Source organism: Phyllobates terribilis, unplaced genomic scaffold (assembly GCF_046119375.1).
Source record: "Phyllobates terribilis strain yellow unplaced genomic scaffold, ASM4611937v1 Scaffold_1__5_contigs__length_1240528914, whole genome shotgun sequence".
In the NCBI taxonomy this organism is placed as follows: Eukaryota; Metazoa; Chordata; class Amphibia; order Anura; family Dendrobatidae; genus Phyllobates; species Phyllobates terribilis.
The window spans coordinates 1067579533-1067602210 of NW_027362761.1; the positions used below are offsets into that span (position 1 = coordinate 1067579533).

At 42.6% G+C, this 22678-nt stretch overlaps 1 protein-coding gene across 6 annotated transcripts in view; it reads left to right on the forward strand.

The window, feature by feature from the left end:
• LOC141159456 (uncharacterized) overlaps nt 1-22439 on the forward strand; it is a 511885-nt gene extending 489446 nt beyond the window's left edge. For 3 of the 6 annotated variants that reach the window (XM_073645460.1, XM_073645463.1, XM_073645461.1), the window contains one exon: nt 21588-22439. In XM_073645460.1, coding sequence (XP_073501561.1) covers nt 21588-21809 — 222 coding nt within the window. In that variant the 3' untranslated portion in view covers nt 21810-22439. The remainder of the gene's footprint in view (nt 1-21587) is intronic. The other 3 variants (XM_073645462.1, XM_073645459.1, XM_073645464.1) reach the window with 3 other exon arrangements.
• Nucleotides 22440-22678: the final 239 nt, after the last annotated feature.

Below are 22678 nucleotides of genomic sequence, written 5' to 3' on the forward strand. Positions count from 1 at the left end.
CCGCAGGTTTGATTACAATGTCATCATAAGTTTTGAGTTGCTGAATCGCCAAACGTTGTCGCGCAGTAAGGTTGTCAAATTTTCTTTTATTTGATAGTTTTTTAAAATCATCCGCAACAAGTTTGGAAAAAATCTCAACTGCTGGACAGAGGGACAAGGGGGGAAATCGTGTCGATTTGGGAACCGCACATTGAGGCAACCCACCTGATTGTGAGGGAGTTTGTTCCAGTAAAAGTTCCTCCAAAGTAGCAATCGCCTCCTGCTCCGCCGCACTCAAAGCACCAGTAGGGGCATCCTTCTTAGAGTGGAGTTTGTGCAAGATGAGTTTCCGAGAGAACAGGTGGAGGTCCTTTAGGGCTGTAAAGTAGTTAAAACTATTAGTGGGAGAAAAGGTTAGGCCCATACCGAGGACCTCCAACTGTTCAGTAGAAAGAACATGTGTCGATAAATTGACAATCCGTAAGCCTCCATGAGACCGACTCACCCGTTGTGCTGCCAAGCCCCTATTTTTGCTTGTAAGTCTGGTTTGAATCCTCTTTGTGCCAGATGCAGATGTTCCAGGATTATTTGCTGCTTGAGGCCCATCATGCGTCTCTTCAGTAGAAGTAAAAGACGATACTGAGGTAGATCTGGACCTAGATTGGGACTTATGTTTTTGGAATGGTCGAGATCGTCCCCTCGTGATGTCCCATTTATATACTTTTTGTAGTGATTTATCCTGGGTATCCCTCTGAAATTTTTTTGTTTTAGCTTGTTGTGTCTCTTTTGCCCATTTTTGAGCTAAAACCTCAATGTCCTCATTCAACTTTTTTAGTGAGTCTGCAGTCATTTCACTCTTAAAGGAAAGTTGCAGTTTCTCAATTTGAGTCTCAATAGCGGATAGCGATATCTGATTCATTTCAATTAACAGATTCATGTATCCAATCGAGCACGTGTTAGAGTATTGTTAGAGTATTGTTCCCATCTGTTTTTAATTGTGTCATCATCTACATTAAAAGAAGGGAATATTTCCTTTTCTCTCCCCCCTTCTTGTGCTTCAAATAATTTTGTCGCGCTCTAGTATTTGTTTTTATTGTATATATGGGGTTTCCCCAGTTTCTAACTTTTATATTTATTTCTAGTTTTTATCGTATGTTTGGAATATTTGGCCCCCTTATGCCGGATTATGATGATGCCTGAATTAAATCATCTGCGAATCGGTCTGATGTTGGCGGACGTAACAATAATTAATGTTATACGAAAACACCATCGCTCTGAAAGTGATCTTTCTGCACACTGCATCAAATTGGTGGACCAATCATCGATAAAGTGACTTGCTTGTGTTTTTCTCAAATCAAGTTGTTTATTCTGGGATACGATACATCTTTAAATGCAGTGTTATATTTATTATATGCATCTTGTTTTCTTCCGCTTTAACCTGTGCCCTTTTGATGTTGTGCGCGTGCTCCGCCCCCTCCGCTGTGGGTCACGCGCCCGGCTGTCTCTGCGGGGCTGGTGCGTGCGCGGGCGCTCGGCCTTGTCTTTGGCCGCGCGCCCGCGCTTGCGCACTGGCCCCTGACGGCCTGGGCTCGCGTCCTGGGGCGGGGAGTGGCGACGCATGCGCCGCTTATCGGCATCAAACCACGCCTACTTGCTAATCATGTGATCGGTCATGTGTGGCCACACATGACCGACGCCATGGTTGAAAAGGGTGCCGCCTTCTTACCCCTGCACATTCCCCTTGAGGAAGCGGCCAGTTTTGGGCCGTGAAACGCGCGTCGGGGCTTGCTACTGCGCGGCTATTATTACTAGCCAGTGTTTGGCTTCTCACTGGGTAAGATGACCTAATGCTAACATTTGTCCCTATGGTTATCCCTCTTCTCAACAGTAATTACTCTATTCTTATTATTGGACTATCTTACTGTATGTATTTTGGGATCATGAGGACCTTTACTACTAGTTATTTCTTGCAGTGTACATCTTCCTTGGCCACCACCTGTATACTGGGAGTCTGCCATTTTGTGGCTATTATCACTGGCTTGTGATTGATTTTCACTGGGTAAGGCTGCCTAACATGTAGGACTTGCCCCTTTGATAGTCCCTTTCTTCAGCAATAATTACTTTTTTCGGAAACACACTTACGATTGTGCTCCGATATATACCAATACACCACTACTATTAGTTTCAGTACATATATTATCTTGCTGTATGAATCTTCTGGGACTATGGGGACTTCTTTTACCGGCTCTCTTCTCCAGTGAATATCTTTCTTGGCCACCATCTATATATTGTCACCTTATATTGTATTTTATGTGTAATTTTAAATGTTGTAATAAAATTTGAATGTCTTATGCCTATAAAAAAACTCTGTGTTTCTCAAATCTATTATATATAACATGAGTTGGCATGATTTGGTGCTCAGGGTTAGTCTTTCTTTCCCTCAGATACGCCAATCTAGCTATAAAAGGGTTAAATTGTTGATACGTTTTTTTATTTGCCTATTGTTTAGTTCTGGCTTCTGGCCACTGATTCGACCATGGAGGCCATTTCGAGACAGAATCCTACAAACTGTTCTAGTTGACACAGGGACTTGAGGTGACAAGGCCTGTTGGAGCTCTGCTGCAGTGAAAGAGGGGCTTGCTTTGGATTTACGTTCCTCCTGAGCAGTTGTCTTGCGGGGTCTGCTGGACCTGGGCTTGTCAAACACATCTCCAGTCTCTTCAAATTTTTTTTTTAATTCTTTGTACTTGACGCTGAGACACATTAAAGGTGCCAGCCACCTCTGCAGTGGATCTGGTCTTCAGCCTCTTGATAATCAAGGCTTTGGTCGCAGGGTGGATTTTTGGCATGTTGTCAGAGCTCAAGTTGCAGTTCAAGTGAAGGTCTGGGGTGCTGGGTTTCTTTTCATACACACCCACTAATTAACCGATCATTTACTGAGCACTGGTGTGGATGTAAACTAGGATTGGGTGCATTATATGACCAGGCGCCAAAATCAGACCATTCTGTGTTCATTAAATGATCAATATTTCAGCATTGATGCCAATATATTTTCTTAACCTAAACCAAATTTGGGAGGGTTTCAGCTTTCAAAAGAGTAATTTATAAAACCAATGGATGAATTTAACGTCAGGTTATAAGCTTTAATTTACATAACATGGATAAGCGACATAACCTCTGTCAGGGAGTGTACAGTATAAAATCACAAAAGTCCTTTACAAGTAATAATGAGAGCACATTTTAGTATTCTGCTACTAATCTTCTTATATAGTTAAGAATGCGAAAATTAATCATTGGACACAGGTCGTAATGAAATTGTGAAATTAATATGATGTAAAAAAGTGCTGAATGGATTTTTACTATGCTCGGGACATGATTCTCCCAATCATCCACATGTAGATTAAAATATTGATAAATCCTGGAACTGAAATTAACAATAAATTCTACATTCCATCAGTGTACATTCAGATGTTTAATCAGGTGTTGTTTAATCCGGCGCCATATTACTGAAGACACATTTGCAGTGTGTCTTCAGCAAAATGGCGCCGGACAGCGCGGTATGGGCACACGCATACTCCGGCGTTGCACTCCTCCCCCGGCCTCCGGCAGAACAGGACACAGCAGCGCTGGAGCACAGGGAAGAAAGGTGAGTATAAGTGTTTATTTTTTTGCATGTGTGCAGCGTGAAAGGGATCAGTGGTACAATGCATACCAGGATAGGGATGAGGGGGTGCCATGCATACCAGGATTGGGGGATGAGGGTACCATGCATGCCTGGATTGGGGGGTGAGGAGTGCCATGCATACCAGAATAGGGATGAGGGGTACCATGCATGCCAGGATAGGGATGAGGGGTACCATACATACCAGGATTGGGGGATGAGGGGTGCCATGCATACCAGGATAGGAATGAGGTGCCATGCATACCAGGATGAGGGGTACCACACATACCAAGATTGGGGGGTGAGGGGAACGTGCATACCAGGATTGAGGAGTGAGGGGACCATGCATACCAGGATTGGGGGGTGAGGGGACCATGCATACCAGGATTGGGGGGTGAGGGGACCATGCATACCAGGATTGGGGGGTGAGGGAACCATACTTATCAGAATTGGGGGGTGAGGGGACCATGCATACCAGGATTGGGGAAGAGGGGTGCCATGTATACCAGGATGAGGAATGGGGTGCCATTCATACCAGGATGAGGGGTACCACACATACCAGGATTGGGGGTGAGGGGACCATGCATACCAGGATTGGGATGTGTGGGGACCATGCATACCAGGATTGGGGAAAAGGGGTGCCATGCATACCAGGATTGGGGGGTGAGGGGTGGCATGCATACCAGAATAGGGATGAGGGGTACCATACATACCAGGATAGGAATGCGGGGTACCATATGTACCAGGATAGGGATGAGGGGTACCATACATAACAGGATAGGAATGTGGGGTACCATGCATACCAGAATAGGGATGAGGGGCACCATGCATACCAGGATAAGGGATGGGGTGCCATGCATACCAGGATAGGGATGAGGGAGCCATACATACCAGGATTGGGGCTGAGGCGTGCCATGCATACCAGGATGAGGGATTGGGTGCCATGCATACCAGGATGAGGGGTACCACACATACCAGGATTGGGAGGTGAGGGGACCATGCATACCAAGATTGCGGGGTGAGGGGTACCATACATACCAGGATAGGAATGCGGGGTACCATGCACACCAGGATAGGGATGAGGGGTACCATACATACCAGGATAGGAATGCGGGGTACCATGCATACCAGGAAAGGAATGTGGGGTACCATGCATACCAGAATATTGATGAAGGGTACCATGCATACCAGTATAGGGATGAGGGGTACCATGTATACCAGTATAGGGATGAGGGGTACCATGCATACCAGTATAGGGATGAGGGAGCCATACATACCAAGATTGGGAATGAGGCATGCCGTGCATACCAGGATGAGGGATTGGGTGCCATGCATACTAGGTTTCTGGGATCAGGAGGCCATACATACCAGGATTGGAGCTGAGGCATGCCATGTATACCAGGATGAGAGATGGTGTGCCATGCATACCAGGATGAGGTGTACCATACATACCAGGATTTGGGGGTGAGGGGACCATGCATACCAAGATTGCGGAGTGAGGGGTACCATACATACCAGGATAGGAATACGGGGTACCATGCATTCCAGGAAAGGGATGAGGGGTACTATACATACCAGGATAGGGATGTGGGGGGGGCATGCGTACCAGTATTCAGATGAGGGGCCATGCATACCAGGGTAGGGATGAGGGGTACCATCCATACCAGGATGAGGGGTATCGTACATACCAGTATAGGGAAGAGGGATAGGATACCATGCATACCAGGATAGGGACGAGGGGTGCCATGCATACCAGGATAGGGATGAGGGGTGCCGTGCATACCAGGATGGGGGTGAGGGGTGCCATGCATACCAGGATTGGGTATGAGGGAGCCATGCATACCAGGATTGGGGATGAGGGGTGCCATGCATACCAGGATTGGGTATGAGGGAGCCATGCATACCAGGATTGGGGATGAGGGGTGCCATGCATACCAGGATTGGGGGTGAGAGGTGCCATGCATACCAGGATGGGGATGAAGGGTGCCATGCATACCAGGATGGGGATGAGGGGTGCCATGCATACCAGGATGGGGATGAGGGGTGCCATGCATACCAGGATGGGATAGTGGGGACAGGATGGGGGCAGCACAAATACCAGGATGGGGCAGCAGAAATACCAGGAGGGGTGCAGTACATACCAGCATGGGAGACCATATACCAATAAAAATGCTCTCCATCCGGGTGTAGAACGGATTCAATAGCTAGTTTATTATATCACATTCTGATCTCCACCTGTACACAATCCTGCAAAGAGCAGATAATGTTACGGATCCGGGTGGTGGAACCTCTGTGCTGCGGTGCAAGGAGGGACCAGAAGGGCATAACTAGGTATCAACTCGGACTGACCAAGGTCGCACGGCGGCTCAATCGACTCCATGAACCAGGGAAGGACCGAGCAGAGGGACCAGGTGCTACTCTAGGCCAGTCCTTGTATGAGAGCAGGTGACTCCCACGGGTAACTGGCAGGAGCCTCCAGGTAGGCTGGCTGGTAGGCTCGGCAGGTAACTGATAGGAGCCTCCAGGTAGGCTGGCTGGTAGGCACATCAGGTAACTGGTACGTTCTCCGGGTAGGCAGGCAAGCCTGGCCCATAGACAGACTGGCGGGTTTGGACCGTAGGTAGACCGTCGGGCTGGAGAGTGCACTTGGCTGGCGGAGACAAGTAGTCAGGCTGGCGGACTGGACTGGTAGTCAGGCTGGCGCCTGGACTGGTAGTCAGGCTGGTGGACTGGACTGGTAGTCAGACCAGCAGCGGGACCTGAGGGCTGAAGCAGAGTTTAGAACACAAAGCTACAACCTTGCACGGGCACCTCCATTTTGGAGGAAATGCCTTTTATATGAGAAGTCCTCCGGCTATTGGCCGGGGACTCCTTAGGACGGCGCGCGCGGTCCCTTTAAGAGGGTGGGAGCGCGCGCGCGCCCTAAGGACAGTGCCAAGGAAGCTGCGCGCGCCGGCAGCAGAAGCAGCAGGAGAGCTGGCGTGGCGTAAGGGGGATGGCGTCTTTGCCTGACAGATAATATGCTGAGAACCACTGGTGGACACAGACCAAAGACGGCCCCTGTGCAAGAACAATGTATGGGCCCTTTGCAGCCCAAGAGCTCATCATAATGCAAAATTTTACCTGCTTTGGAGGTAAAATGGGCCTCCTTACCTCTTGGGCCCCTGTGTGGCTGCACAGGTTGCACCAGTGATATGTCCGCCCTTGCCCAGAACAATTAACTCCAGAGTCTAATAGTATTCCAAAATGTATATTTTCTACATGGATTGATTTTAGCAATGTGGAATTGTCTTCCACTGGGCGTGACAGAGCAGTTAAGGAGTCTCCATCTCCTGAGGTTGTTTCCCTGCCTAGCACCATCCTTTAGCTTGATTGATGGCACACTGCCTGATTTATTTTTCTCTTGAGGTCACAAAACCAGTGAGGTATCTATCAATGAAGCTAAAGAGGTTGGTGCTGGTGGGGGGCTGGGGTTAAGCAGCTCTGGAAGCAGTTGCTCCTTTTGTGATCTGACAAGTCCAGAGGACTTAATGCCTCATTTGCCAATGAAAGAAAACGCAAATTACTTGGGAATGCAGCAGCAGATAGAAGATATGAAGGTGTCAATGGATTTACATTTCAAAGACCTGCTTGCCCATATACAGTTATGTCCATATATATTTGGACAGAGACAACATTTTTCTAATTTTGGTTCTAGACATTACCACAATGAATTTTAAGCAAAACAATTCAGATGCAGTTGAAGTTCAGACTTTCAGCTTTCGTTTGAGGGTATCCACATTAAAATTGGATGAAGGGTTTAGGAGTTTCAGCTCCTTAACATGTGCCCCCCTGTTTTTAAAGGGACCAAAAGTAATTGGACAATTGACTCCAAGGCTATTTCATGGACAGGTGTGGGCAATCCTTTTGTTATGTCATTCTCAATTAAGCAGATAAAAGGCCTGGAGTTGATTTGAGGTGTGGTGCTTGCATTTGGAAGGTTTTGCTGTAAGTAAACATGCGGTCAAAGGAGTTCTCCATGCAGGTGAAAGAAGCCATCCTTAAGCTGCCAAAACAGAAAAAACCCATCCGAGAAATTGCTACAATATTAGGAGTGGCAAAATCTGCAGTTTGGCACATCCTGAGAAAGAAAGAAAGCACTGGTGAACTCATCAATGCAAAAAGACCTGGGCGCCCACGGAAGACAACAGTGGTGGATGATCGCAGAATAATCTCCATGGTGAAGAGAAACCCCTTCACAACAGCCAACCAAGTGAACAACACTCTCCAGGAGGTAGGCGTATTAATATCCAAATTTACCATAAACAGAAGACTGCATGAAAGTAAATACAGAGGGTTCACTGCACGGTGCAAGCCACTCATAAGCATCAAGAATAAAAAGGCTAGACTGGACTTTGCTAAAAAACATCTAAAAAAGCCAGCACAGTTCTGGAAGAACATTCTTTGGACAGATGAAACCAAGATCAACCTCTACCAGAATGATGGAAAGAGAAAAGTATGGCAAAGGCACGGTACAGCTCATGATCCAAAGCATACCACATCATCTGTAAAACACGGCGGAGGCAGTGTGATGGCTTGGGCATGCATGGCTGCCAGTACTGTGTGCTCAGATCCAGCCAAATGCAGCCAAACTGATTGGTCGTCGTTTCATACTACAGATGGACAATGACCCAAAACATAAAGCCAAAGCAACCCAGGAGTTTATTAAAGCAAAGAAGTGGAATATTCTTGAATGGCCAAGTCAGTCACCTGATCTCAACCCAATTGAGCATGCATTTCACTTGTTAAAGACTAAACTTCAGACAGAAAGGCCCACAAACAAACAGCAACTGAAAACCACCGCAGTGAAGGCCTGGCAGAGCATCAAAAAGGAGGAAACCCAGCGTCTGGTGATGTCCATGAGTTCAAGACTTCAGGCAGTCATTGCCAACAAAGGGTTTTCAACCAAGTACTAGAAATGAACATTTTATTTACAATTATTTAATCTGTCCAATTACTTTTGGTCCCTTTAAAAACAGAGTGGCACATGTTAAGGAGCTGAAACTCCTCAACCCTTCATCCAATTTTAATGTGGATACCCTCAAATGAAAACTGAAAGTCTGAACTTCAACTGCATCTGAATTGTTTTGTTTAAAATTGATTGTGGTAATATCTAGAACCAAAATTAGAAAAATGTCTCTGTCCAAATATATATGGACCTAACTGTATGCTGCTTAGGGGATCTTATTGACAAATTCCGTTTGTCAGGCCACATTTCACATGATCCATCTCACCACTGCTAACTATTTAAGAAGCATAACTGGAAAAAAGGAAGTACAACAAAAAAGCCCTGCTTCATCAAAGCTTTTAAGCCGGAATATAATGTGAAAAAGCTGCGGAAAATGCAAAGCTGAAGAGAAGTGTTGCGATTTATAGCATTTTCACTCCTTTTTCACCCCCCATCTCTGCCAAAATGGATAGAGCGGGGGGCCGAACAGGGGCGTGGCAGGGCTTGGCGATCACTGCTCATCAAATTCACAATGAGCATACCTTATGCCACTAATCTTACTCCAATCCCCAACTGGAGTAAGATTTGTGGTGAGGCGCACTCGAACGTACATGCTATTTTCCACTTCTCCTGAGTCATTAAAAGGCATACTCCTCTTAGTGAATCAGGTGCCTCACACTCCACCTCCCCCCCTCATCAAGACCAGCTTGAAAAATGCCAGTCATGATTAATCTGGGCCATAGTTATTATCATGTTTGGCACAATTTATTCTGTCTCTTCACTTCTTTAAATACAGAAGAAATAGCACAACATAGTTAAAGGGAACCTGTCACCAGGTTTTTCCCATATAAAGTATGGCCAGCACCTGCATTTTAAAATGCTGTATAAATGTCCCCAATGTGCACTCCATAAAATGAAAAATAGCTTTTATTGTACTCACCTAGAAGCTGGTCCAGTCCAATGGTCATCTCTGGTCTTGATCTTGCTCCCTCCTCTCTTCTTGCTTTGTGTGGATGACCATTTTTACTTACATTCGACTTTTTGATCGTGTTTTATTCCACGTTTTGTTCAGTGGTATGATGAAAAAGCATAGTTATTTTATTGTGTTCACTGAAGGGGTTAACTAGTGGGAGAGTTTTATAGGTCAGGTTGTTCCAGATGCGGTGATACCAAATACGTGTACTTTATTTTTGTTTTTACATAAATATATTTATTTATTGTATTTATATTTTTCATTTTTTTTGTTCTTTATTTTTTTTATTCAATTTTTACAATTGTTTAAAACTTTTTTTTTTACTTTCTTACCTTGTCTCAGTATGGGACATCAACTTTCCCTGCCCTGATCGCTGATCAATATTCTGTAATGCTTTTGCATTGCAGGGCATTAGATCAGGCAAGAAAATAATTTTGGTGAGTTCCAAAAATAATTAAAATCCTCAATTTATTTCAAAATAATTTAAAAGATCATGGAGGTTGGGAATACATCTCAACGCGTTTCTGGCAAAAAGCCCTTATTCACTGAGATACAGATTCCTTATGATACATACTATAAAAACAAATGGTAACCAATCGTTGATCAATAAACACATGTTAAGAATCAATCACATTTGAGAATAATTAGCATAATCACAAGGCTAAATCACAAGGAAAACCCGAAGGAGAGAAAAAGGAAAAAAACTGCATTCAAATCCCTAAGATTTAATATAGGTAAAGAGTATCATTCCTATGGTTCATGTTGTTGGGGTATTTTGTATCAAGTTTAATGATCCAAAATAATTCTCTTAGGAGGAGTTTTTTCCTCCAATCCCCTCCTCTAATATGAATATCCACTTTTTCTATCCCATAGAATGAAAAATTGTTTAATTCCCCTTTATGTCTCTCTACAAAATGTTTGCATGCTCCTGAATAATGGTAACATGTTCTGCCATCCTTTTCTTTAATTTACGTATTGTGCAGCCAATGTATTTTATTTTACATTCTTTGCACAATATGCAATACACAACATAATTTGCTTTGCAGTTAATAAATCTTTTAATATCATTGGCTGCATCAATTTTTTGAGTTTGCAATGTATACTGGCACATCGTACATTTGGACCATGCACATTTAAAAAAACCTTTACAACTTAGCCATTTTTTTTATCACTTTTTTGTGGCATGTATAGACTTGGGGACAAAGTAGCACCCATTGATCTCCCTTTTCTCGGCACACGTACTAATCCATTTTTCAGGATTTTATTTAAGTCCCGATCTTGGAATAATACAGGGACATATCTGTTTACAATATTTTTTATTTCCTGAAATTGGCAGCTATATGGGGTACTGAAAATGTTTTTTTTTGTCCATATTATTAGATTTTATTATTATGTGAAGCCGTAAGTCACGGCTACTGGTTGGAGACCTATAACATTGTTTATTTACCATTAGATCAGGCAATCATACATCAGAAGGAGGTGTGTCAGCTCTTTCTCTGAGCAGGAGCTTTCATGCCACCATACCTGGGTGACCCCACAGACATCTTTTGGTCCGGGGTCACAATGAAGATCGGCACAATGCGATCGCAGTCGTTCGGCTGCACAACAAAGCATAGTAAAATTGCAAAAATAGGTAAATTTAGCATTAGTCTTATGGTCTCCTTTCCAGCACAGTAGAGCAGCCCTGATTTTAACGCAACTACAATTTTACAATAGTGCAATACAATAGTGAAAATTATTGAACAGCGTAACCCGTCTACAGAAATCAGGCTGCAGTGATTCAGTAATAGGAATTTCTAACTGGAACATTTTAATAACATTATTACTGAGATCAGGAAGCCAGAAATGTCCTTAAACCAACTATACTGAATATTTTAATTGCCATATTGATATATAATGAGATCCCCTGGGGCTCATTTCTGGTAACAATTAACACGACAGCCAACGACCAACTCTCCAGTGTGCCCAGCCTGTCATTTCAGAGTTTACATCTAAAGGTTACGTTAGGAAGCAATGTCTAATACACATTTACTAATCATATAGAAAATACTTTGTCTGAATACAAACAAGTGCTACAAACAAACAAATAATCTCTCTGACCTTCTCAGCATAATAACTAGGAAATCAAACCACATGAAATGACCAAACCATTATATTAAGAATATGATTCTCTATGTGTGGGCAACAGTTTACAGCCCTTATACTAGACATAATAACTGTCTTCATAGAATAGCAATGAAATCCAAGAAAAGTAAAATCCGACTAATTATAACCATGGAAAGTGTCTTTGTTGGCTGAAAAATAAACCTATCCCTCCTCCACCAAACATTACAGCTGGCACTTTACAACTTTACAGCTGGCACAATGCAGTCAGCTGACATTTTCCAAATCCGAACATGTCCATCAGATGCCAGATAGAAGCAGGATTCATCAGTTTACAAAACACATTCCACTGCTCCAGAGTTCAGTGGCGGCAGCTTTACACCACTCCATCCGATGCTTGGCATTGTGCTGGGTGATATAAGTAATTCATGCAGCTGCTCGGCCATGGAAATCCAAACTGTGAAGCTCCTGGCACTCAATTTCTGGGTAAGCACATGTGGGTCCAGAATCAAAACACTGAAAAGCAATATTCTGTCATCAATGACCCAGTCAGTACATTAAAGGGCACCCGGTGTACCATCAATTACAGTGCTGTGTTAGGGAAGATAAGATTTTTAGACACAACTATGTTATTAACAATAAATAACACAATGGCCAGGGACTAGAATGAACCCCATAGCAGAAAGAAGTAAGCTAACCAATAAATAAAATCAATAAACCTATGAAATATGAGATAGATTAAAAAAAAACATATTAAAAAGGTGCCTCACATTAGGGACACAAATATAGCCAGGTAATAATATACAAAGGCACTAGAGAATGGTATTGTAGGGAGAAAACAGCATATGATCAATATTGATATACTGTATATGTGTCTTCCACCATGTAAACTAACCTGCTAGACACAAAGTACAATAATGAGCGACATGCAGTAATACATATAATATAATAATAGACTGTATATACCTTTTAGAAGTAAATCAATCTCTGCATGAGAATAGAATGGCACTGTGTCCCTCAAGCCCGACGCGCGTTTGGCCCAGCTTCTTCCAAGGCATATTTATTGGTTAGCTCACTTCTTTCTGCTCTCAATCTAGTCTCAGATTGTTGAGTTGTTTAATGTTTATTGAAGTGCTATGTAACAGTTATATCTTATGAAAATTACTTTGTGTTGTTTGAAGGTTATTAACAAGTGTAATTTTTATCAAATAATATTTTATTATTTTCACCTTCCTTCCTTCCTTCCTTCCTCTATCCCTTCCTTTTTCTCTTCTTCCTTCCTTCCCTCCTTCCTTCCCTTATGTTTGTAAGATTGTATGAACTTCCAAATTAGTAAAAACTTTACTCCCAGAGTCTAAAGCTACAGTTGCAGTCCAGTGATCAGTGCTGTGTGTTATAACGAGCCATATCTGTGTGTCCATCACAAGACCAGGACAATGTTTTATCCACTGGAACTAAACAACAAATATTCCTAATAAATGACAGCACGCAATGATTTAAAAAATTGTGAGGAACAGATACAGGAATTGTGTCCAAAAATGACTTTTTTCCCCCTTAATTTTGCATGTACACTTTCATTAAGTTAGGGATTAGGCTAAAACGGCAAATGTTTTATTTTTTTCTCTTGATCAGAAGTTTTTCAAATAACAGATGACAGTTATAGTTTCTTTTTTTGAATCTTAAAGGGACTTTCAGATAAAGTTCTTAAAGGGAAAGTGAGCGCTGTCCTAAAGTGTCCCCAGCCAACGGCTGGGAGATACTTATTATTTAAGGCACCTCCACCTGTTGGGAGGTGCCTGAGCAATGTGTTCACTTTGTTAGTTGCATGTTTGCTAGTTCTTGGGCCCCCTGTCCTAGTTTATCTTCCAGTACCTGCCTGTACCTGCCAGTACCAGCCAGTACCTGCCTGTGCCTGCCTGTATATCAGCCATTCCTGCCTGCACCTGCCGTGCCCACCTGTATAACAGCCGTACCTGCCTGCACCTGCCGTGCCCATGTGTATAACAGCCATACCTGCTGTGCCCACCTGTATAACAGTCGTATCTGCCAGCACCTGCCTGTATAACAGCCGTACCTGCCTGCACCTACCAGTGCCTGCCTGTATACCAGCCGTACCTGTCTGCACCTGTCAGTGCCTGCCAGTATAACAGCCATCCCCGCCAGCACCTGCCGCTCCTGTGTTCCTGTCGTGCCTGCGTGTACCAACTGAACTTTCTTTTCTAGGACGTTCCAGCTTCCTGCCCCTTGAGGGTCAGCTGCCATGCGTCCGAGGTCTGTCCTGGTGTAGCATCTGGTGTCCATTTGGAGCCAAGTCTAACCCCACTATCAGGGGCTCTGGTGAAGAGTCAGGTGTTCACCTAGCTACCCCCCTCCAAGCTCTCCTAGGACCACGGTACAGTGGTTCCACCACCACTCCCATTACAGAAACAGCTTCAGTATCCATGTAATATAATCACAAAGCCCCTAAAGCAGTAGCAATCACAGTGCTCCCATAAGGTCATGTTTCCACAGTTCGGATGTGCACTAGGCAAATTCGCTGTAGATTTGGAACATTATCTATGGCAGGAATTTGCAGAGTTAAAGGGAACCTGACAGTTCATCCATGCTGCTGGATCCATGGGCAGCATATATCAGACACTGGTTGTATGACTTCAGCCATATAGGTTTTAGAAAATCATAATAATATTAATAGGTTCCGGGAGACTAGTCAGACAGGCGAGTCTCCGACGGCTTCTCCCCACCCACTGCCAGTGATTGACAGGTGTCTCCCTATATACACACGCAGGGATAGATCTGTCACCCTTGGCTATTAAACTATTGTGGTAGCTGTGTGTTCTGACTCAAAGTCAGATTACGAGATCACCAAAGAGGCCCTCTCAGTCAACAGCGCTTGGAGAAAAGAAATGCAAACCGTTGTGAGCATAAACAATTCTGTTTATTAACCATGTGTACAAGATTCTTATACCACTTACAGACAAATGTAGTTCCCATTGGAGATTTCAGCTGGCCTGTTCTCACAAACATATTATGAGATTTTGTTAGCGATTATGTCTTTCTTCGTATACTACCCATAACACACAGATTTCTCATAACATTGAATATGGGATAGGAAAATATTAGACCAAATATGAAACATTAAGAAAAATATTAAACAAAATATAAGACTGAGACTAGTTAATACTAAAAAATACAGAATATAGAGGAAAATGTTAACCCTTCTATACCACTATGTTTTCACTGAAACACTGCAGCGTTTCACAGTTAAACATACAGTACAGACCAAAAGTTTGGACACACCTTCTCATTTAAAGATTTTTCTGTATTTTCATGACTTTGAAAATTGTACATTCACACTGAAGGCATCAAAACTATGAATTAACACATGTGGAATTATATACTTAACAAAAAAGTGTGAAACTACTGAAAATATGTCTTATATTCTAGGTTCTTCAAAGTAGCCACATTTTGCTTTGATGACTGCTTTGCACACTCTTGGCATTCTCTTGATGAGCTTCAAGAGGTAGTCACCGGAAATGGTTTTCACTTCACAGGTGTGCCCTGTCAGGTTTAATAAGTGGGATTGCTTGCCTTATAAATTGGGTTGGGACCATCAGTTGTGTTGTGAAGAAGTCAGGTGGATACACAGCTGATAGTCCTACTGAATAGACTGTTAGAATTTGTATTATGGCAAGAAAAAAGCAGCTAAGTAAAGAAAAATGAGTGGCCATCATTACTTTAAGAAATGAAGGTCAGTCAGTCCGAAAAATTGGGCAAACTTTGAATGTGTCCCCAAGTGCAGTTGCAAAAACCATCAAGCGCTACAAAGAAACTGGCTCACATGAGGACCGCCCCAGGAAAGGAAGACCAAGAGTCACCTCTGCTTCTGAGGATAAGTTTATCCGAGTCACCAGCCTCAGAAATCGCAGGTTAACAGCAGCTCAGATTAGAGACCAGGTCAATGTCACACAGAGTTCTAGCAGCAGACACATCTCTTCAACAACTGTTAAGAGGAGACTTTGTGCAGCAGGCCTTCATGGTAAAATAGCTGCTAGGAAACCACTGCTAAGGACAGGCAACAAGCAGAAGAGACTTATTTGGGCTAAAGAACACAAGGAATGGACATTAGACCAGTGGAAATCTGTGCTTTGGTCTGATGAGTCCAAATTTGAGATCTTTGGTTCCAACCACCGTGTCTTTGTGCGACGCAGAAAAGGTGAACGGATGGACTCTACATGCCTGGTTCCCACCGTGAAGCATGGAGGAGGAGGTGTGATGGTGTGGGGGTGCTTTGCTGGTGACACTGTTGGGGATTTATTCAAAATTGAAGGGATACTGAACCAGCATGGCTACCACAGCACCTTGCAGCTGGATGCTATTCCATCCGGTTTGCGTTTAGTTGGACCATCATTTATTTTTCAACAGGACAATGACCCCAAACACACCTCCAGGCTGTGTAAGGGCTATTTGACCAAGAAGGAGAGTGATGGGGTGCTACGCCAGATGACCTGGTCTCCACAGTCACCAGACCTGAACCCAATTGAGATGGTTTGGGGTGAGCTGGACCTCAGAGTGAAGGCAAAAGGGCCAACAAGTGCTAAGCATCTCTGGGAACTACTTCAAGATTGTTGGAAGACCATTTCCGGTGACTACCTCTTGCAGCTCATCAAGAGAATGCCAAGAGTGTGCAAAGCCATCATCAAAGCAAAAGGTGACTACATTGAAGAAACTAGAATATAAGACACATTTTCAGTTGTTTCACACTTTTTTGTTACGTATATAATTCCACATGTGTTAATTCATAGTTTTGATGCCTTCAGTGTGAATGTACAATTTTCATAGTCATGAAAATACAGAAAAATCTTTAAATGAGAAGGTGTGTCCAAACTTTTGGTCTGTACTTTACCTGGCTGGAATCTTGCAGCCAGTGTCTGATACATGCTGCTAGTTGATCGGGCAGCATGTATCAGCTGTCATATTTCCTGTAAATTAGATTTCTCCTACAGATTTGGACTGTGATCCACACTCTAGATCCTTTGTAAATCAGTGAAACTAAGATGCAGTTTTTCATTGTAGATCCACACCAATTAAGAACAGGCCCTCGATTTTTAAGCCTTGTTCCGTTGTAGAGTAAATGCTATGTTTTTTCATCTGTGCTTTTTGGGGGCAGAAAATTGCTGCATTCAACAGTTCAGTCAAAGTGGATGTGATTTTATGAAAACATATGCCCACTGCGTTTTTAATGACATGGCTGAACTGTATTTTTGTATCTTTTTTTCTATACAATCTTGAGTTGGTAGCCTCAAAAAAATGATTGCAAAAAATGAAGTTGCATTTTTAAAAGCAGAATCCCATTGTCTATATACTAAAATATGCATTTACAAAAACTCTGCTTAGATCAGTACCAAAAATGCATTGAAAAAAAGCCCAGAAAATACTCAATAGCTATTCCGTATTTTGGTGGGAGCACCTGCAGAAAAAATGCAGCAGTGAAAAAAAAAGCAATGTTTAACATACTACGTGGAAACATGGCCTCAAAGCATGATGTTAAAGGGGACTTCCGAAACTAAATTTAATTTTAATCCTAAATTTCTATCTATTTAAAGTGATAATCTAATCTTTCTTCTAATATAGTTTAATTAAACATTCCCTATTCTTCTCTAACTACACTATCTAACTACATTATTATTTGTTTTAACTAGTTCCATTGTGATGATGATTCATTTGAGAACCCCAGTGCATGCTGGGATACTCAAATGAGTCTTCATTAGGGTGCAAAGGCTGCAGTCACTGCTGCAGCTTCTGCCCCCACCCTGAATTGAAGCATAATCAGAGATGTCCATTTCAGGGGCTGAGGCAGTTGTCAAATTCAGACATATGCTCAGCAGGATCTTGTCACTGTACAATATTCTTCCCAGTGCACAGTGACAGTGCCCTTCCTTGCCAGCTCTGATCATAAGTGATGAATTAGCAACAGAGCACACTGTCATTGCACATTGTAAGAAGAGAATGAGCGAGCAGAGACCAGCCCACGCAAGTGATGTTACCTGACTGTCAAATTCTTCAAAATGGGCAGAATTTCTTACACCAGAAAAGTTACTTCAGTCCCTAGTGTAACATTTCTTGTGAGGTGCAGGGAGACGCACAGCACTGATAAGATGTGCTGAATTCATTAAGTTGTGTGCACCTCTTATGAATTTGGTGCATCTTATTTCTACATACCGCCCATCAAGACAGCCATATGAAATGCCAGTCTAATGAATTGGGGCCTTTGTTTCCTGTCCTTTAACTGGTTTTCTAACCGTGTACATATAGTGTCCCCATGTCCCTGTACTGGGGCTTTAGTACAAGGCTGTTGTGTGGTACAATATCAAATGCCTTTGCAAAGTCAAGATATATCAAATCAGCCGCATGACCAACATCCAGATTTGCATTTTCCTCCTAATAAGTAAGCATGCTGGTTAGACACAATTTGTCTTTCATGAATCCATGCTGGTTGTCGATCTGCAGAAAGATACATTGCCAAACAAATTAATGTATGTAATATGACAATGAAAAAAAAATGAAAAGAAAAAATACTGTATCTTAAAGGGGTTGTCCAGTACTTTATATTACCCCCCAATGTATCCCCCCGGGGCCCCTAAGGATTTTTGTAATTACCTTATGTTGCAGATAATGCCTTTGAGGGGCGCTTTCGCTGGCCGCTCACAGGCATCATGTGACCCCCGGCTGCAGCCGGCTCTGACATCCGCTGACGTCACGACAAGTGCTGGCAGCAGCCGGGAGTCTTTGTCTTCCGCGTTCCAGGTGAATGCCAGGCTGTGGGCGGGGTTACCCCCCGCGTCACACCCGGCAACCACCGCGCGCTCTGCCTCTCCCCATTCATTGGGAAAGCACGCGGTGTAATGCTGGGTGTGACGCGGAGGGTAACCCCGCCCACAACCCAGCAGCCACCATATGGACCCCAGCGCTGAGTCACGCCTCACTTGTCGTGGCATCAGCGTGGGGTCACGTGATGCCTGTGAGTGGCCACCGATAGCGCCTCTCACAGGCATTATCAGCAACGTAAGGTAATTACAAAAAGACTTAGGGGCCTTGGAGGATACATTGTGGGGGTAATATAAAGTACTGTACAACTTCTTTAAAGGTTTTAAAATGGTCATGTCCTTTAAGGGAATTTGTCCCCAGTTTTTTGCTACCCCATGTGAGAGCAACAAAATGCAGAGACAGAGAGCCTGATTCCAGCAATGTATCACTTACTGAGATGTTTACTGCAGTTTTTTATAACATCCCTGTTTTAAATTCTGCAGATCTAGCAGTACTCTGAATGCTGAGTTCTGTATAACCCCACCCACACCACTGATTGGCAGCTTTCTGTGTACCTTGTGCATAGGCAAAAAACTGCAAATCAGTGGTGGGGCGGGATTATACAGAGTTCATGAATATGGAAAACTACATTGCAGCAGGATTACTAGTCCTCTAGTGATAATCTCCTGCTCATAAAACAGTGACTCTATCAAACCTACAAAAAGCAGCCTGGTAAGTTCTTCAATCAGGATCTCTGCCTCTACATCAAGCTGCTCTCAATTAGGTGGCAAAAACCAGATGACAGATTCCCTTTTAGGGGTAGACATAATGGTTCCTTTTTATTGCTGGATTTTTTTACCTTATTGCAATATTCTCATAATATATCTTTATACACTCCCCATTTTTCTTCAGCATCCCCATTTACAGACATGATTCTCATTATGCAAGACCAAGGTCTTCCCTTATTCGCTTTTCTAAAGTCCAGGTTTTTGTTTTTCCTCTTCGTAACGTTTTTTTGCTCACTTATATAGCCCCATTAATTCCACAGCGCTTAACAGACAGTATCATCGCTGTCCCATTAGAGTCTCAAAATCTAGATCCCCTATCAGTAGGTCCTTGGAGTGTGGGAGGAAACCGGAGAACCTGGAGGAAACCCACAAACACGGGGAGAACATACAAACTCCTTGCAGATGTTGTCCTTGGTTGGATTTGAACACAAGACTCCAGTGCTGAAAAGCTGCAGTGCTGACTACTGATCCACAGTGCTGCTGTATTCTATGTCTGTTGAATATTATTTTGAAACTCCCTGTTGCCCAAGTGCTCACAGACATGCAGATCTGATATTGTATCTGGTCTATTTGACAAAATTGTATCCAGCAAATTCTTTCCTTTGGATGGTTAATCACCCAACTGAGTCTTCTGGTTGACCTTTATCAACAATTCAAGACAATTATTTCTCTGTGTCCCATTGAATGTCTGGATAGTTAAAATCCCTCATGATAAGGCTGTTATTATTATTATTTGCTTCCTTTTTCATTTGTTGCAGCATTTCATCCTCCACCAGTTCAGCTATTCTAGGAGGCTTTTAGCAAACTCCAATTTGCAGCTTTCCATTATTGCCATCCCCAAGTATATTTACCCATACTGACTCTACATTGTCGCAGCTCCCCCAATGTTATCATTGAGAACAGGTCTCAAAGGGGTTTTCCCATGAACGAAAGTTGATTTTAATTAACAGATCTTGGAATAATAATAACTTCCACAATTAGATCTGTTTAAATAAAATGCTCCTGTGCTGAGATAATCTTATAAATGTTCCCCTGCTGTGTGCTGTGTAATGGCTGTGTCTGACCGTACAGGAACATGGTCTGATCATACCACATCTCCTGGGCAGGGGAGGAAGCAAACGAGTATACAGACAGGACAGCAGGAGATCACAGCTGATTCTTTTTGTGAGTTAAAACATTTCACTGCTGTTTTTAAGCAATGTTTTACCTAACAGAAAGAATCAGCTGTGATCACATACTGTCCTGTCTGTATACTCTTGTTTCCTCCTCTGCCCAGGAGATGTGGTATGATCAGACCATGTTCCTGTACGGTCAGACACAGCCACAGCCACACCCCTACCACTTTTTCATCTTCCCTATTCTTTATGTACCCCTCCATATTTGTCAACCAGTCATGGCTCTCATTCAGTCAGGTTACTGTAATGCCCACCACATTGTAATCTGTGGCTTACATTACATTACATCACATTTTGTTTCTCAGACTTCTTGCATTCGCCAGCAGACATTTGATGCTGTTGGCACATTTAATTTTCCTAGGTCCACGATTATTCATAGTCACTTCCCTACTTTTCTTGCTAGGCCCAGCCCCCATTAAATCCTTATTAATCCCTGTTGAATCCCTCTCTATCTGCTCTACCTATCCCCTTTGATACAACCATTCTTCCTCCTTTGTTCTGTGGTCTGGTCTGGGCTTTCAGGTTGCAGATTTGTCACACTACAGGAATGACATCCCTCAACAAAGTCCATCATCTGATACACATATTAATGTCACAAAAAGGTGCTGGTGGTCAGCAAAAAATATAATGTAAATCTGCATTATGAGCTGTCCACAATCTGTAGTGTATGGACAACTTTGCTCTCTATTCATTCCAGCTAAACTATTTCTGAATGTGGCAGTTTAATATACAAATTGCCTCTTCAGAGAAAAAGAGGACTTGAACTCTACAGCGCCACCTATTGGAAGCAGCAATCCTACAAGTCACAATCAACCCTTTAACGAGTCGTGCAATATGACTTAGGATAAAAGCCAAATCAGAATCTCAATTTGCAGACACGGTGTTTCGGGCTGTTGGCCCTCGTCAGTGCAAAGTATGAGAACTGATTTGGCTAGGTGAGAGGCTCTGGACTGAATGTGGCAGGAGAGTTAATCAGTGGCTGTTATGTTATCTAGACACCATTACTAATGTTACTGTGTCCAGAAAGTGAGGTCTTCACAAGCTCTGCACCAATGTATATTTCAACTCCTAAATGACCTTATGGGCAATTTCTGAAACAATTGCTTTTGTTTGGCAGATAAGTGAAGGTGCTGACTGCATTTTTATTCCAACAAACCTTTTCCTGGCAGAAGCCCCTGTTAAGTCCAGACAATTTGCCCAAGAACTGGCGAACAGTTTTCCAAGAGAGACAAAGATCAGAGAATGTTACTCCGCTCTGCAAACCTGGAGAGCCTACAAGGAAAGGATTATTGGAAAGCCAGTAGGTGGAGGCATGAAATTCCCAAATCTTAGAAAATAAATGCCAAAGAATTTTTGTGTGCACAACCTTCAGATCAATGTGCTTAAGTCTGTAATGTAATGTGTCTAACAATCAGGCGCTAGCCATAATATACTAATAACGCAGTTTTCTTCCAAAATGCGAAAAAACACACTGGTATGGCATGGTATCTACAACATACATACTGGACATGATACTGGATATTTGAAATATAACTGATACATGTTTACTTCTATTTCATCATGATATTACTTTTCACTACCACCATATGGTGGTCATCATGACACACCATTATTTTTCGGTTTGGGTTTTTATCTATGTTAACATAGGATATTTTAATATCAGGTATGGTACATATTCATCTTATGTACTAAATCAGAAAAACAAAATTTTTTCGGAACTAATGCATTTATATATGTATATGTTTATAATAGTTACTTATGTTTTTTTGTTGTTATGGTTGTTCTAGAGAAATTGCTTGGCAAGTATATGTATAGGCTTGTTGTATTTACTAAATTTAGTTCTGTTCATCAGTAATCCGCCTTTGTAAAATGTATTTCTCTAAAAAAATTAAATAATGAAGAAATAAATAAAAATTGGCAGTACTAATTTCCTGTATATACATTCCAAATACACAATTAACAAGTGTGAATCAGTGATTTCCAGGAAAATTCAAAGGGGAGGATAGATATTTATCAAACTATACGTATTTGCACCAAAATTGTCTTTCCTAACTCACCCCATATTAATAATGTTTTAGGCACTTTCTTTGCCTTGCTCAACAGGCGTGTGGCCAGTGGTGTAACTAGAGTCTTATGGGCCCCAGTGCAAAATTTGTACCGGGGCCGACACCAACATGTTCATCAAATGTACTGATTCCTGTGAAATAA